The sequence below is a fragment of the Rousettus aegyptiacus genome, unplaced genomic scaffold (genome assembly GCF_014176215.1).
Source record: "Rousettus aegyptiacus isolate mRouAeg1 unplaced genomic scaffold, mRouAeg1.p scaffold_m13_p_17, whole genome shotgun sequence".
NCBI classification, from domain to species: domain Eukaryota; kingdom Metazoa; phylum Chordata; class Mammalia; order Chiroptera; family Pteropodidae; genus Rousettus; species Rousettus aegyptiacus.
The window spans coordinates 15,082,395-15,100,118 of record NW_023416292.1 but is presented as its reverse complement, the minus strand read 5'-3'; the positions used below and the strand labels follow the sequence as shown (position 1 = coordinate 15,100,118).

Sequence of the window (17,724 nt, the reverse complement as noted above, 5' to 3'; positions counted from 1 at the left end):
TGGTTAAGATCTAAAGAAGAGAGAAATGGTGTTGCTGAGTTATTAGGGAATTAAAAAAAAAATCCTTCATGAGCATACACTAAGCCATAATGGTAGTGACTTAAGGAATAAGCTAGGGAGATATGACTTCGTCCTGTATAAAATAAGTAATAACAGCAATAATAAGTTTCCATAAAAACAGTCCACATCTCCATCATAAGATAAATAAATTATGACATATTCCATTATAGGAAATATAATGGAAGTACTGATATATGTAACAACACAGATGAATCGCAAAAACATTATGCTAAATGAAAGAAGCCTTACACACAAAAGTACATATTATAATTCCATTTATATAAAGTTCTAGAATAGACAAAATCAGTCTGTAGCAGAAGAATGATCAGAACAGTGGTTACCTTTATAGAATTAGGAGAAAGAATCACTTGGGAAGGAGCATGAGGGTAGTTCCTGGGGGTGAAAGTAAGGTTTATATGTTGATAGGCGTTTCGGCTACACAAGTATATGCCTTTGTCAAATTTAATCGAATGTGCACTTAAGATTTGTGCATTTCATTGTATATAATGTTATCTTCAAAGAAAAACCAAATAATACTAAATTAGTTAATGATATGCACACTGAAGCACTGAGAAGCATCTAGAAGTATTTTTGTCTGCAAAATACTCTGATTATCAAAAATGCATCAAAAAGTAAGAGATTGATGGATGACTAGAGAGGTGGATAGATATTGATAAAGCAAGCATAATAAAATATCAGTGGTAGAATCTAGGTGGCAGGGATATAAACATTCATTGTAAAAATTATTCAGCTTTTCTGTATGCTTAAAATTTTTCATAATAAAGTGTTAGGAAAAAAAAATATGTACACCCATGTTACAAGCATTACTTACAACAGTCAAAATATGAAAGCAACCCAAGTGTCCATGATGGATATTTGGATAAACAAAATGCAGTATGAACACACAATGAAATATTAATCAGTTTTAAAAGGAAAGTTCTGACACATGCTCTAACATGGATGAACTTTGAAGACATTATGCTAAGTGAAGGAGCCAGTCACAAAAGGACACATATTGTATGATTCTGTTTAATAAATGCAGTATTTAATAAACTCATATTTTGTTCAAATATTATTATATTGCTTGCTACATTTGTCCTTGTAAAAGTTTAAAATATTCTTTAATCATCAATAAGCATGTATTTAGTGTCTATTGTATACAGCACTGACTTGAGAAATAAGGCGTTTGACAAGAATTATGCAGAATTAATCTGTGTTTGACTACTGATAAGAAATGTTCTGCTCATATCTTAAATATACTTTACAAATTATTTAAATAATTCTTTAACTTTAAAAGATATATTTTTTGGAAAAACCATAAATATTTGGCATATGTGGGGAGCTACATTAATATAGCTCGATAAAAATTGAACCACCATTTAAAAAAATTAATAGGCTTTTAGGTTTTCTCCTTTATATTTCTCTTTATATTCTCTACCTCAATTTCTAAACAGTTCTGCAAATGTTTAAAAAATGTAATAAAAGTTATAATTTAAATAAAAATATGAGCACATATAATACCATGATGATATAAACTTGGACCTTAAAACATCTGATGTATAGCTTCCTGAATAGTTAGCATACCAAAAATTTTTTTCTATTATGTGACATTTAGACAGTGTCCTAATTACTCTATTAGTAGGAAATATCATGTAATTTTCTCAGATTAGAAATATATGCCCTGTTCTATCAGTAGTAATAACAACTTGAATAAAAAAATATTAGAACTATACATATATATAATAAAATGTCATTATGAAATATCGATATTTTATTTAAAAGGCATCTTATACATATGTTCATGTGTTATGATACTTATAGATCCAAATACATGCATGTCTGGAAATAATTGTGTTCTATTTCAAATATGTGGGAATGCAAATGTAGCTTATCTTTTTGTGACTATAAATTTCTTCATGTGTTCATAGTGAATTTTAAGTGCAATAAATTTAATTTTTAGTCATCGAAGGGGATCTAATATTCAGTTGAACTTGCTGGATAAACATTTTAAATCAAGTCTTACGCCATCCCAAAGAATCCTAGGCAATAGTGAAATATCTCGAGTTCCCATATCACAGAGATAAACACAAAGAACCGATGTCCTTTCAAGACTGACTGTTACCCAACTTATAGTAGGGAAATGTTTCTTTTTTTCTGATAAAGAGGTTAAAAGTATTAATCTAGCAACTTAACTTTGAGGTTATATACTTTTGGTTCACCTCCAAAGCTTACCAAGTTGTTTTATTTGTGAGAGCTTTAAAAATCATGAAACAGTGCCATTTATTTTATTTAGGATGTTAAGTTTAATTCTAATTTTAAGCTCTCGTCTCCCTCATGTTCTTAAATTAATTCATACGAATCCCCGATTAATAATAAAAGGGCCTGCCATCAGTATTCAAAGCCCAGCCTGAGCTGTCATGGCTGAGAGGGCAGAAATCTGCTTGGAGCAATGAGAGAACCCAACTGAATTCTTGGCGTCTCAGTCTATGAATGTGTAAGCACTTCATCTGTTCATGGAAACACAATGTTCTGGCAGGCTGGGGGTGAAGGAAGCTGCGTGGTCAACAAACTGGAAGACCTGGGAAGCAGACTACATCAAAGTAACCAAATGACAGAAGCAATACATTTTACAAGTGTTCCTTTCATTTTCACAAAAAAAAATTGTGTTATTCAGTGCAAGCTATTTGTATACTAGACATTTATTTTATCCCTATCACTGCTGTCCAATGATCTCTGCAAAGGTCATAAGTGGATCTGGCTTTTAGTACTATTTTTATACATTTGTCCAAACTCACAGAACACATACCGCTGCGAGTGAACCCGAAGGTAAACTATGGACTTTGGGTGACTATGCTGTCTCAATGTAGGTTTATCCTAAGTAAAAAATGTACCACTCTGGTAAGTGATGCTCATAACGAGGGAAGCCATTCATGTATAGGGGTAGGGGTAAAGGGTCATCTCTGTAACTTCTCCTTAATCTGACTGTAATCCCAAAAATGCTCTCAAAAAATTAAGTTAAAAAAAAAGAAGTGCCTTCTTTATTCATTTCTTCATTATATTATCATTCTTCATATTATTAAGAATAATCAAGATAGCTAAAATTTATTGAGTACTTATTATGTGTGTGTTGGGTACTGTAAAAGTAACCATTATACTATACTGCTCCTACTTATTCATTCACCCCATCATTCATTAATTCATCTTGTTTTTCGAGCATTTGGAATATGCTAACAACTCTGACAGAGACGTTTCCAAAACATTTACTTTTCTCAAGCAGCTACTGGAGGAAATGCTCCATCAAAACCAAAAAATAAAAGAGAGCTACTGGAAGAGATCCTCCATCGAAACATAGAAATAAACAATAAAAGATGAAGACCTGGGGTTCAAAAAACAGAAGAATCCAGGAAAGATGGGAAGAGAATTCCCGGGCAGGGGTAAAGCGTAATCCCAGGATGACATCCACACGTCACGCCTGGAGAGCAACCAGCCCAGAGAAGAGACGAAGAAGGAAAGAGGGTTCCAGGAGGGATGGTACTGAAAAACACATGGGATTGATTACTTGATATGTTCGACTGCACTGAGAAGACCTCTGCTGGGCAATTTGAGGAAAGAATGAATGATAGAAACATAGAAGCTGATCCACACGGTACAGTCCACAGCTCGGGAGTGGGCGATATTTACAGTCATAATAATACACTCGATTACAATCATGCAATTATTTCATTCTTAATTATAATTAATTATGCAATAATAATAATAATAATAATAATAAACACTGATTCAATAGAGAGTCAGAAAGTTGAAACTAAGAGCTGTTGATATAACTTGCTACAGGGGTGGGGAGGGAGTGGGGGGGGAGGAATAAAACAGCTAAATCCTAATATAACAGAAAAAATCAATAATGTCTAAAATTTAAAAATCAAGAGATAAAAGTATATTATAAAGAATTATGTAGGTAAACTGCAAAAGAAACAACTAAAAGAATTGAAAATTTTTCCCTTAAGGGAGCTAGAATCAAATGTGAGAAAGATGCAGGTAAGGGAATGGTTTTCTGTTATAAGACTTTCTTAGAACTCTCTACATGTAAATTCACTTGATAAAAATCTTAAATCACAAGCACAAAAATAAGAAACCACAATAAAATCAAGGGAAGTAATTATGCCTGATTTACTTTAAAAAATTTCTTTTTTGAATGGAAAAGGCGAAAAATGATCCCTAGTTGGAATCGTAAAATCTTGTTTTATTATTTTGCAATCGGGCTTCTGCTTTTTTCTAGCTACATCTTTCTTAGCTCTGTTTGTTTCAAAGAATGAGAAAAATTATTAAAAGTGAATTAGTAAATTTTGCTTCTTTCTTAACACCTGTAATTCAAGGACGATTTATGCTCGATGTGTGAAGTTTACTCTCAAAACAAATAAATTTAAGAAGTAATATCTTTTACAAAATAATTTAATATAGGATCCCTTTAAATAGTGGACCCTCATTTAAATGATTGGATTTACCAAAATTTTGGCAGTTTTCTAGAAATATATTTACTGAGCAAAAGGCAATATACCTGTTTAAGACATGATTGATAGAAGACACTAAAGCTATTAATAAATATGTTTACATTTCCTATAGATTTCCCTTTGTCATGATGAGCAAACAGAAGTTATTTGAGTGCTGCAAGTTCCACCTAGTAACTTCTGCAACACGGACAGAAACATGATGGGTAGGGACACAAAAGTATCTTAACTAGATGTTACCATCTCTTTCAGATTTTCTGATATATCTTAACCATAGTGTACTTTGGGTTGTAGTTCATAGACCTGCCATTTACAAAAAAGCATTAGGACAGAAGAAGAAAGTGTAAGAAAATAATTAACGGCATGTTTTTCATACCTCCTCGTCTCTTATGTTCACGTCCACATTTTTCGATTTGATGACTTTGGTTATATGGTCAATGTTGTTTTCCCTGCAGTAATCGAATATATTTTTGTCTTCTTCCCTAATTAGAGTAAAAACAAAAAGTATTTGTGTTACTAGGTAGTATATGAAAGTTACATATTTTTAACACAATCTGTTCGCTACTCACAAACATTAGTGGAATCGCTGTTTTTACAAAGAATTTTACATGACCAATAATGAGTTTCCAATAAGACAGAAAATGCCCAATTCTGAAAAGACTAAAGTTCTTAGCAACTATAATTATAGAAAAAAGCTTCATTGCTCTAACAAGTTCCACTAGCAAACGAATACAACATCTTGAGTAAGTTTTCTCAGTGTTCTTTCTCTCCCAGTTACTTTACACACTGACAGGGCACATATTTCCTCTGACTCAGAATTTTCAATTGTAGCGCTGCAGTGAAAAGGTCATTTACCGTTGTCTGCACAGAGGTATCAAAAGATCAGAATACAGCATGCTACTTGACTTACAAGACAAGAGAATAAGTGGATTGCTACCCAAGTTTCACACATGCGCACACACACGCCACAGTAATTTTCTTAAGGAAAAGTTAATTAGAGCATCACAAAATTCAGAAATCCTTCATGAGATAATAGAAAGACTGAGAACAAAAACCGGAAAGCATACTGCGTACCCAGCACTATTCTTTCAATGTAGTATTTAATTTACTCTTATTCAACAAATTCACTTCACAAAGAAACAGGAGAGATTTTATGACCTGCCAAATGGCACTGCATTCATTAAACATAGGACAAGAGCTAGAAGTCACTCAGAGCAACTGATTCTGTACATACTATGTTTTTCTATTATACAAGCTACATCTTGACTAGTCAGCTATAGTCTATTCCAAAAGCTAAAGCAATTCTCAATACAAGGTCTATAAGTTCAAAATAGGATACAGAATCACCTTTGTAAATGCATATGCATTTTTCTGACTATACTGTGTGTGTTGGGGGGGCGGGGTAGAGTAGCTTCAGTGAGATTCTCAAAAGGATAAGTAATTTGCAATGTTAACAACAAAACTGCTTTTACGTGGACTGCATCTTCTAGACAGGCATAAAAGAATGCAATTTGAGTTCTAAAAATGATAACTAGTATGTATTATAACCTCTGAGGCCACAGCTTCCATTCAACAGAAGAGCACCTGGCCATAGGAATCCTTCTATCTTCAAAGTCAATTTAAATACTTTATATTCTATAAAAATTATTTCCTGTCAGAGGTAACTAACTTAAAACACACTACTTTGGCCTTAACCATCTAAGTTTTCGTTATGCATTTGATTAATTTAATTGAGCAGCTACTACATGCAAGGCCAAAATTCTGTTGGTAACAGATAACAAAGGTAAACAAGAAACTTTGCATCCAATGCATGTACAGTATAGTTGGAATGATAAAATGTATAAAACATTAACGTAAGGTAAAATCAGATCTTTAAAAAGGACTAAAAGAGTACAGAGGAGAGATAGCCTGCTTCAAGCTGCAGAAAATGAGGTAGGTGTCCAGGAAGAAATCACGTTGAAAAGGAATGTATGGTCTCTTGAAAAGGTCCATTTTATAGAAGAGGGAATGCTTTTTCCAGATTATTTACTCTGAAAGAAAACAGAGCAGGCTGAAGCCAAAAACCCAGAAAGGAGAAATCTGATTTTTAAAATTAAGGCTGAATATAGTACTACTTTAGCTATTTTAAACTATCACAAAAAAAAAAAAAAAAAAAAAAAAAAACTTTTAATGAAAAGGTGCATTCAGAATTCTAGTTTGGGAATAATAGGGATCTATGTTCCTACAATCGAGGGGGAAAAAACCCTGTAAGAGGCAGCAACTTCAAATGTGAGAGAAAGAACTGTTTCATTTGAAGTCAGTAAAAAAAAAATACACTACTCACCAATTGTTTTGAATTTGAAAATAATGGGGAGTTGGTGGTGAGGCACAGAAAGTAAGGAGGATCCTTGGGATGCAGGTAACTCATACCCAGTAACACACCCCCACGAGAGGACCTTCTGAGTGGCCCCTCTTCCTGAATCCCAAATGTGCATGCATACCTACGCCACGGCAGCAAAGGAGAAAACACAGTAGCAACATATTTAAATTTTTATTTTGTTTAATATGTGTTCAATATATTTCTTATATGCACCATTTATATCAATTATTTTGATTTGGTACATAAATTTTTTTAGAGGGTGGGGGAAACTTTTTTGTCTGAATACCTGTTTCTGTAATTTATCATTGCTAAATATGTCTGGCAAATAGAGGGATTTATAAAATACCTCAGGGTAGAGTATACAATATAAATATCAAAAAAGAATTTCCATAAAATCACCACAAATGTGCCAGAGTTGAGTGACTAATTATATATATATATATATATATATGTATATACATATGTGTGTGTGTGTGTGTGTGTGTGTGTGTATAAAACGATTAGGTGATAATACTTTTGGGCTTAGTTGTTAAACACAGTTATCTACCCGCACTCCAAGTTTTCCTATCTTACTCGCCATCAACCAAGCTGTCTTAATACAATGTCACCACCTAGTGGCCAAAATGGAGAGACACGTGGAGCAGCATTTTCAACTCCTTTCTTGCCTCCTAACAAGATTACGCACAACATATGAATCAGATCCTTTTTCCCACTTCATTTCTGTAAATAGTCTTCCACAGGCAATCTTTCCCTCTTCAATCCTTACTTAAATGAAACAACATATGCAGATGAGTTCGACCATTACCAAACTAGCAGAGCCTTAATAAATGTTGGTGCCCATCTACATTTTCCTTTTTATCTTCCTTTCTCTAATGATTCTTACCCAGTTATCGTCCTCTCTCTCTTTGCTGAGTGTGAGTGATAAAATTATCAAATCACTCTCTGTGGATGAGTGTGAGTTATATTTGTGATGCCATCCTCAGGGATGTCCCACATTACCCCTAGCACAAGACAGGGAGTCTCTTTGGATTACTCCAAATTTTCTGAAATTGACAGGAAATACATTTAAATATCTGAAGGGAAAAAAATCACCAGATTTTTTTTTTTTTTTTTAGATATGAGGGCATGCTGTTATGGAAAAAAGGGGTGGTGTTTAAGTATGGTTGTCTTTCACCAATCATAGGAAGATAGACCTGTGCTCACCCATAAAAATGCTATCTGTACCACTTTCTACAAGGATTGTGTTTTCTCAAAAGGCTGTTTCAAAGAGTTAGGTTTCATGGGAGGCCACCTATAGTCTATTTGCTACCACTTCATCTCCCTCCTAGAATTAAAAAAAAACATTTATGGGGCCAGCTCAAATATCTATTTAATAGTATATTCAATAAATATTTCAACTCAATTCATATATTTGTCGATCAACTAGCAATCAGATATAAAAACAGTATTCCAGTACGTAGACAATGAAAAATTATTTGACTTAATGAAAACACAAAGAAGAGTAAGCCAATATCAACATAAATATAAACAAATGCCACTAATTCCTCAACCACGGGATGTAAATCTGTGGAGTCTGGGGGCACACGAAGACCTTTAAAGGGATGTGTAGGTACGGAAAATTTTAAGTGACTCAATTTTCTGCTCGACTTCTAAATAGATGTATTCTTTCCTAAATTGATTGACCTGAAAAGGCTCCTGTGGTAAATATTTCATCACCATTTTCCTTTCAACATTTCAACTCTGCTCAATCACTTGCCCCTCTCCCCACCCCAATTTATAAAGGAAAGGAACACACTTCTTACGATGGTATACTTACAGGAAGTATAACCAAAACATTTTACAAAGATGTAGCATATAACTGTCAATTAAAGCTGTTACTCTTTTGTGTAAATATTGTTTAATATACTAGGAAAGGTCTGGAGGAGAAAAATCAACCCTAGGTTGTACTGTTTTGAGGTATAAAATCTTCTACCAAATAAAGGGATAATTTCCATGAAAAAAATGGTGTTGGGAATTGGGAAGCTTCCTACAACTAAGGTTAGAAAAAAGAAGAGGCAAAAGAAACGAAACAAAAAAACAGACTTAATGCTGAACTCTGACTCATCCGAATAAAAAATAATATTCGTCTATTAAATAAACTATTTTAAAAAGCCTCATCTATCTCACTGACACATTTTCAATAAAATTTTACTTACGCTTAATAATTATTTAACAAAATTTATAATGTCTATTGATCAACTGTTCAGAAATAATTATAATTATAAATGAGAAAAATTTAATGCTTAAAGCTCTGGATCACAGAGAATTAAAAATTTTAAAAGTCCAATTTATATATATTTTTGTTACAGAGAATTATGATAGTGTGATAAGACTACATAAAAATATATTCTTTAAAATAAGATTGTGTGGCAGAAGTAGAATAAAAGGAGAAAAAAAGATAAAATTTCTCACTGCTAAAAAACTTGTTCATGTATTTTTAAGCCAAGATCAGAATTTTATTTATTTTAATTAAACTTTTTATTTCAAGACAATTGAAGATTCACATACAGCTATACGAAATAATACAGAGACCCTGTGTACTGTTCTCCAAGTTTCTCTGAAAAGTAGCATGTTCGTGTATTTTAAAAAATAGATCATCAAAAATAGCATTTAGATTCTATTGGATACATCTAAATGAACAATGTTTATTTTAAATTTTTATTATTTACAAAATGCCAGAAATAATTCCCTTTGCAATTATTTACACTTTTAAATAAAAATTTAGATGTTATCTTAAAGATATAAAGGGAACACAGTCTATCAAAATTCTCTTAGGGTCTACACTGGCAAAAAGTTTGAGTATCACGGTTCTAACTCGATATTCTAGAAGTAGGGGTCCGGGGCAAAGAGCAGACTAACAACCAAGGATGATCAAAGAAAACATTACAGAAGAGCTCACATTACAGCCTAGCTTTGAAGGATGAGCTGATGACACAGCTGTGTCACTGAAGGATTCTGAAGAAAAGAAAGAAAAAGTTATCATCAAAAGGAAGTGTTCAGGGGAACCGCAAGCACTTGGTTACGGCAGGGTGTCCAGAGATAAGGCTGGAGGGATAAGCTGGACAAGCTCACGAAGAACCTTGTCATGCTGCATACAATGTTAAGGAACAAAGGTAAGGAACGAGTTAGCTGGGGAACAAAAAGCTATCTATCTGACTTCCAAAACCTGGAATAAAGGGCACAATGACTGACTGCCCTCTTAAGCTAAGTAAGCTACTAATGAAAGGAAAAGGACTATCTCCTAGACAGACTCAAAGAACTACCTGATTCAGACACTAACCTTAACACATCTTAAAAAACAAAAACAAAACAAAAACAACCATCATCAGTAGGAGTTATGGTCAGCAATGAACCACACAGGGAAAAAAGTCAGGGAAGCCAATTTTGAACATTGACCAAAAAATAAAAAAGCATTCTGAGAAATTTTTCTCCATTGGGAGACCAAAAGGCTTCATTAGGGCCTTGGCTAAAGCAGCTCTCAAAATGATTCACCTTCTCACTCTATTTACATGTTCACCAATGGTCATCTAATTTGTCTTTCTGGGTTCCTCAATACTCAGAGAGAGGGTGCCCAGGTCACCTAAGTACTTGGGTCACTACAAAGATACACCTTTTTGGTAAATATATAATATAAGCCTTTTAGTTACGTCTCAATTTCAGATGAATTTTATGATTGCTACTCTGTCTCTGAGAATCTGCTCTATGGATCTTTTTTCTAGATCTCTGAGATTGAAGAATGGACTCTTATTTGTGGTAAATTCACCAAAAAGCCACTCTGTGAAGCTCCTTAGGGACCAATCTTTCTAGGATGAAAGCCTGAACACTGTCTTACAAAATTCACTAGTACTGCTGGTGAGTATGACTTCTTTGTAGGAATTTAAGTTCCTAATTTATTTGTTGGAGGTATGGCCAGAAGTTGTCAATCTGAAAGGTAAAGGACTACTATTCTGTCCAAATATGATGGCAGGAAATGTCATCTCACTGACCTCATTTGACTGTGATTTCTGACATCTTATCGTGTGTGCCAAATACAAAGCCCAAAGTCGAATGTTGATTCCTTTAAATATTATCTTTATATAATTTATATTTAACTATAAATTACAATACATAAATATTGTAATGTATAAGGATTATATATAATATTCATATATAATCTTTGATAGGACTAAACCATCAATATTTTATAGAAGGTGAGATAAAATGTCTACATGAAAATTAAAATACTCTCTGTATTTAAAAAAAGCATATTCTAATTTACAAATATGATTTTACTTATAGCTGCTTCTCTCCCTGAAAGAAAGAATCTGTTCTTACTTAAAGGGTTTTAGCAAAGCTGGTGTGAGGCTTATCTGGAAGGCAAAATAGGTAAAGTCAACTTCTAATTCAGGAATTAAATAGTTGTCATAGCTGTCATAGTTAGCACATTAAAAAAACCCACTTTTAATTAATATCGAATTCAAATTTTAGATGCTAATTTCATCTGTAAAATACTGTTTCTGAGCCTCATTCTCACCAAAGACCATAAACGAGAGTCCAAACTCCAACTAGCACTGTGTCTCCCTTCCGAAACACCTTGATCCTAAGGCCTGGAGCAGGTAAAACACCTGGACACTAACGGTGCTCATGATGCCGAGTGTTCAGATCTAGGCACTTAGGAAAGTACGTTTTTGTCGTTTGTTCTGTTGTTCTTAAAATAATTCTTGAAATCCTAGATGGCAAATAACATTCAGAAATTGTTAAGTTGTCATATTTCACTGAATCTAAAACATAATTTTTCATATTTTTATATCTCTGATAGATCTTATAACGTGTAGCATCTTATAATTGATTCGTGCCATTTTTTTCCTTAATGGTATTTAAATAATGGTGTTTTAAGACCAATGGTGCTTTAGAGTCAATGAAGTGATAGAGTAGGTTCAAAATACACAGCACTAAGTGGACAAATGAACAATGACTGAATTCATAGATAAAGAATCACAATCTCCCCACCCAGAATGCTACTAGCTCTGCCACTGGCTTCAGACAGTTACATGTAAGAAATAACTGACCAGTTCTTCCTCTTCCTGTTGTGTGGTTATGCCAACATCTTTCAGCAAATAATAACTATTTTAAGAGACTGGGGCAGTGTACCTAGTTCTAACACTAGAATATTCTAAAAGCCTCAAAGAAAAAGTCCTATTTGTTTTCTTATTTATGGTGTTAATATGCCGTTAACATATTTTTCTCTCATTCTATCAAGCAAGTAATGACAAAGAAAAGATCAATGTATCTGGTACTTCTTGTAGATAACTCTTTATACTAGAAAAGTTATTTCACCATGATTTATAAAGACTCCAGTTACTGAAAATGCATTTTCACCTCTCATAATCTGCTTAACTCTAAAAAAGTTGGTTGAAAATTTCTGATACTCAAAATGCCTACAATAAAAAAACATAGTTCACTTGTGATCAATTCCTGCAAAACCAGTGGCCACATCAGAAAAATCTATAGAATCCCTTGGCTAACAGGCTCTGCAGAGCTGAGTTACAGTCTTAACCATTAAGGTAAGTCTAAAATCAATAAAAACAATTAATCCAAGAAAACATCATCGTCAGTATATTGATAAATGGAAAGACTACAGTCTCTAATTTAACCAGTAAAGCACGTTAAAAAAAAAAAAAACAGTAAATGCAAAAGAGATTTAATTTAAACATTTAAACTGAAAATATTTACTATATTAATATAATAAGAATTGCCGAATTCAATTTCATTAATTGGAGATTACAAGGACTCTCCAAACATTTCAGGAGCATGATAGTGTAGCAATTAAGAGCAGAGTTACTAACCATGTGACCTTGGGCAAGTAACCTAAGCTCTCTGGGTCTCAGTTTCCTCATCTTTAAAACAGAGATTTAATAATATCTAAAACTCATAGGATCATTCTGAAGGTTAAGTGAAACAACACATATAACACACGTCGCATGGTTACTAGCATATAAGAAGTGGTCAACAAAGGTTAGCTAACATTATTATTACCTTAAGATTTTAGTATAGGTTGTAAACTGGGGTCGATTCTCATATATACTTATGTAACACTGTCAATCAACTCATCTAACAAATGTTAATCCAACCTTCGAGGGAATAAAAAAAAAGCCAAGGCTGGAGCAGAGTGAACAAAGGAGCTGTGGGGAAGAGAAAGCTGGCCCTAGATGAGAGGGTGAGGGGCCCTGTAAGACATCTTAAGGATTTAAAAATTTTATCCTATGTGCTATGGGAAATCACTAAAAGGCTTTAAGTGGGAGAATGAAGAGATCTGAGTTATAAATCTGGGGAAGAGACAGCATCGGAAGGAAGGAGTCTAGTCTCAAACCGTTCTGTGGTCCAGGACAAGAGATGACTGTTTAAGAGTAGTGATGATAATGCAAAAGGCATGATACCGGTGATAATGAAAATGTAGGCGAATGTGTATTATTTTAGAATCTGAAGAAACAATGTCTAATATGTTAGGGGATGAAAGAGTACACCAACATGACACAGAGACCTGGGAACAACATACCCATGACGACATGCATCGTTAGACAAGCGCGCGCGCACACACACACACACGCACACATTTGCACACTAAATTTGTAAACAAGTCTAAGTGCCTAGGCGCTTCACAGGTACCACGTAGAGATAAAAATATAAGAGAGAAGGAAAAGATTACAAGAAAGGGTACACAGAAAGAGAGAACAAAGTAGAGAAAAGGAAGTGGGGGAAGAAAAAGGAGAGGGGAAGAGAAGATGATCGGTTTAGTTGCTGAATGACCTCTTGTTCAAAAAGGGCAGTTGATATGCAAACAGGTGGATTTGCCTATATGCTTGGTTGGCATCATGCCACTGAGGACACAGGAGCTAAATAAAGCACATAAGAAAAGGGTGACTATGAGAGCCAGGAGATTCTTACGACAGTTACTGTTTATGTCAAGACCCACTTGTCCCAAGGGACCCATTTTCACATAATCTATAATTATCTCTTTGCTTTAATCGCCTTGTCATTCCTGAGGCTCTCATGGGCACTGGAAGAGGAAAAGCTCATTAACTAATCCTTTTTCTCCTCTCTCCAGCCACCCATGGCTTTTAATTGCTTGGTGTGTTATTATCTAGGAGTGCAACTGGGATCATTTTCATAAGAAAGGGAGGTAGAGAGGAGGAAGGGAGCCATGAGTCCCAGAGGTATGCACCACAGACAAACCTTTGCTTTCTCAATTATTTATGCCAGCTGAGGTTTTACAGGCTGAATAAATCCATAACTCAAGTTCATTCTGAGCAGTCAGATTCTCATGGGGGAGTTTCCCACTTGCCTATCCACACTTGTGTAGTCCTCAAAGAACAACCAGAATGTAACAAGACATATGTCATCCAATTTATCACCTATCACCAAAGTGTTAGCACAATGTTGATCGTGGGCAACACAGTAAAACAGGGACGGATGTCACTATTACCAGCCACAGAGATGGAAGGAAGCAGGACAGTCTTTTCGGTGCTAAGGGCAGTGAGTGGTTTTAATGATGGGACAGTAGTATCCCAGAATGACGTAGCCCATTGAAAGCATAAAATTCCAAATGTTCTCAATTTTTAAAATACCGACTATGTAAACAACACATACTATTGAAGCCTCAGTGTCTTATACAGATTTGTTAAAAACGAGTTTCTAACAATGTGAAGCTTTGAATAAATAACTAAATGGAATTTGATATCTCTTGACTTTAGAAATCACAACAGAACAACATCTGCTGTAGTTTTTTCCTCCAATCACACCTCTTCTAGGGTAATTTCAGAGAACGGTATTTGTGTAAGTGGCAGGCGTTTATGCTACTTTCATTTCCGTTCATATTTCACCAAAAATACAAAATTAAAGCATAAAATAATCACTTTTATTCTAGCTTTTTAGACTTATAGTCTTCCATCTTATAATCAGAACTATAGATCAGTCGATGAAAAGATATTTCTAAAATATTTTCAAAATCCATTATTGCTTAAAAATGTTAACTTTATAAGTCAATGTTGAAAGAATCTCTTTAAAATTCTACAGGCTTTTGTGTCTGACCACAGCAGTGACCTCTGGTATTTTCTGCCAAAACAGTTCATTTGTCTCATAGAACAACTAATCAATTCCAGAGCCCATCAATCATTTTAGTTGTATACTGGTCTGGTGTTACTCAGAGAAGGTCCAGATGGCCGCCTGTGTAAGTGGGATTAATAAAATTCTGATAGATTTACACAGCATCCAACTACAAAATATACAGGGAAGATCAAATCTTACTGCGGGGTGGTATGGATATGAACACGCTTCGTTTATTATATTTTTAATTCTTGCCCTAATTCTCAATTTATGTGTCAACGTCTAGATAAAACCTTTTATGTATACAAGTCACTGAAAGTGATTTCTTGTTAAGTGAGTCAATCTACAAAGTACAGAACCAATGGACTCTTCGCAAAGCCCTATGCTTATCACGCAAAGCTTTTGCTGTCGGTCTGCAGTATACAGGAAGCAAGTGATCTCCAGACCAGAGTAACTGTGAGTTACGGGATTCCTCACTCTCTTGCTTCTGTAGTTCCAAACACAGGTCTAACAGTGGTGGCTCTCCCTTCCCTGTTTTCTATTTTCATCTGTAAATGCAAACAATCTGTACCTAACTCAAACCAGACTGACATGTGATTTTTAGATCCTAATGTAACCCTTATGTCCTGGGTCTATGACGAGTAACAAAACGAATAAAAGCTAACAGTGACATAGTAACTTGTGTCAGATACTCTTCTAGGATGCCTTTTATAGAATTATAGGAATGCTAGAGACTGTTCTAGCATTCCTATAATTCATGTAAGTGCCACATGTGAAAGGTACTAGAGTTAACCCCATTTTACAGATAAGTAGTATCTCCAAGGTCACGAAGCTATTATGTGGTAGAACCAACGTTTGAATGTTGGTAGTTTGGGTCTGTAATTTTTTATACTTAATTAACCTCACACTATATTCCCTCCATTATACTACAGAACAATTAACTAGCTTCAGATTGAGAAACTGGTGTCCGGGCTCCAGAATAGTAACACAGAGATCTGTAACTATGACATTATATTGTCACTTTCTGTGACAGAGTGGAAAGAAAGGTCAGAACCAAAACAGGCAGGGAGCAAGCTCAAAATTGGCCCCGGCGGTCCTTGGCTCAAAAACATTTACAATAAAACTAAAATGGGTCCTTAACTTATCATCTACGGTGCACATTGGTCAGGAAAACTGCCACAACAATGGAGCCCGAGCCTTACCAAATGGGCTTATTAGACACTAGTTTTCCTGATCGTTAAAACTGTGAAAAAAAATTAGAGGTTTATATGTAAAAGCTTCTGAAATACTTTTTTTTAAAATGTTTTTAAAAGCAATGATTCTATACAAGAAAACTTTTTCTTTCATTCAAGTTTACCATTTGATGTTTCTGAAACTCTAAAACTGTCGCTTTCATCTCAGCTGAACAAAATTCTGCCAGGAAACTGCATTTAGCCTCAGCACAACTTTCTCTTGGAAAAAATAAAACACCGGATACTATATTTCACCAAAGTACAAGTAAAATGTGGCCACCTAAACTTGAACAAATAGCCTGTCTTCAATGTTGTAACTGCATTCTTTTTTTTCTTTTTTTAAAATTACTGCCATGACACCGGTTAATAAAATCAAATGGGTTTCAAGTGTACAATTCAACAATACGTGCTATGTATGCTGCATTGTGGGTTCACCACCCAAAGCTGGATTTCCCTTCGCCACACAATAGTGACTACATCTGGGCCTTCCCTGGAGTAATCCAACACTCCAGTATAGAATAATTTTTTATCGTGATCTAGATTGTGATGCTGGAATTCTGTTCAATTACAAAATGAATTCTCTAATATGAGAAATGACTAGGAACTATAATTACTGATTTGCTATAGTAACAGAATTACTGTTTATAATAGTTAAAAAGCTTTCAGTGGCTCTCCCACATTCATGTTTCTTTTTTTAAAAATTAATTAATTTATTTTTTATGGTGACATTGGTTAATGAAATCCAGTAAGTTTCAGCTGTACACTAACAGTAAGGCATACACACACACACACACACACACACACACACACACACACATATTTACACTGTGTGTTCACTTCCCATAGTTAGATTTCTGTCACATTCTTACTGTTTCATACTTTAACATTATGTTCCAGAATACAAAGATTTAGACCATCTTATAAGAAGACTAATATTTAGATGACTTAAGGAAATAAAATCAAGACTAACCAGTTTTGTCCATAGCAGAGGTTCATATTTCATTCAATTAATCAATAGTGTTTATTAAACATACATGTAGACATCAAAAATATGGAGAACATACTTTTCAAAGGTGAAGGAGCTGAGAGGCACGAATATCCAATGTTTTGTCTCGCAGATTTATAATGTGTGTTGAGTTGAATTAAAATCTCTACTTTATGAAAATAAGTGATATTATTTTCTTACTGTTTCTCATGATCAAAATTTTAACAATTGATCTAAATCTGAGAGTCACTTCTTTAGGAATTGGATGAGGGATATGCAGGTAGGTTAACTCTATTTTAGGAATACTCGAATTATCCAGATATCTACTCTCACTTTGGCTGGAGTACATGTGAGTTGTTTACTGTTCTGTAGAAGTATTGTGATCAGTTAGGTCACTGGACATTCCATAAGAATCCATATTCAGCATGTCATTTTGAAAAATACTAGAGTCTGAGGGCCCTT

General features: G+C 34.4%; 1 protein-coding gene across 1 annotated transcript in view; it reads right to left on the bottom strand.

Moving 5' to 3' along the window:
* The window catches only part of ACBD6 (acyl-CoA binding domain containing 6), a 109,811-nt gene that overhangs the window by 52,042 nt on the left and 40,045 nt on the right, over window positions 1–17,724 (bottom strand). Inside the window, exon 5 of the mRNA XM_016141154.2 lies at window positions 4,942–5,047. Within this exon, the coding sequence (XP_015996640.2) occupies window positions 4,942–5,047 (106 nt within the window). The remainder of the gene's footprint in view (window positions 1–4,941; window positions 5,048–17,724) is intronic.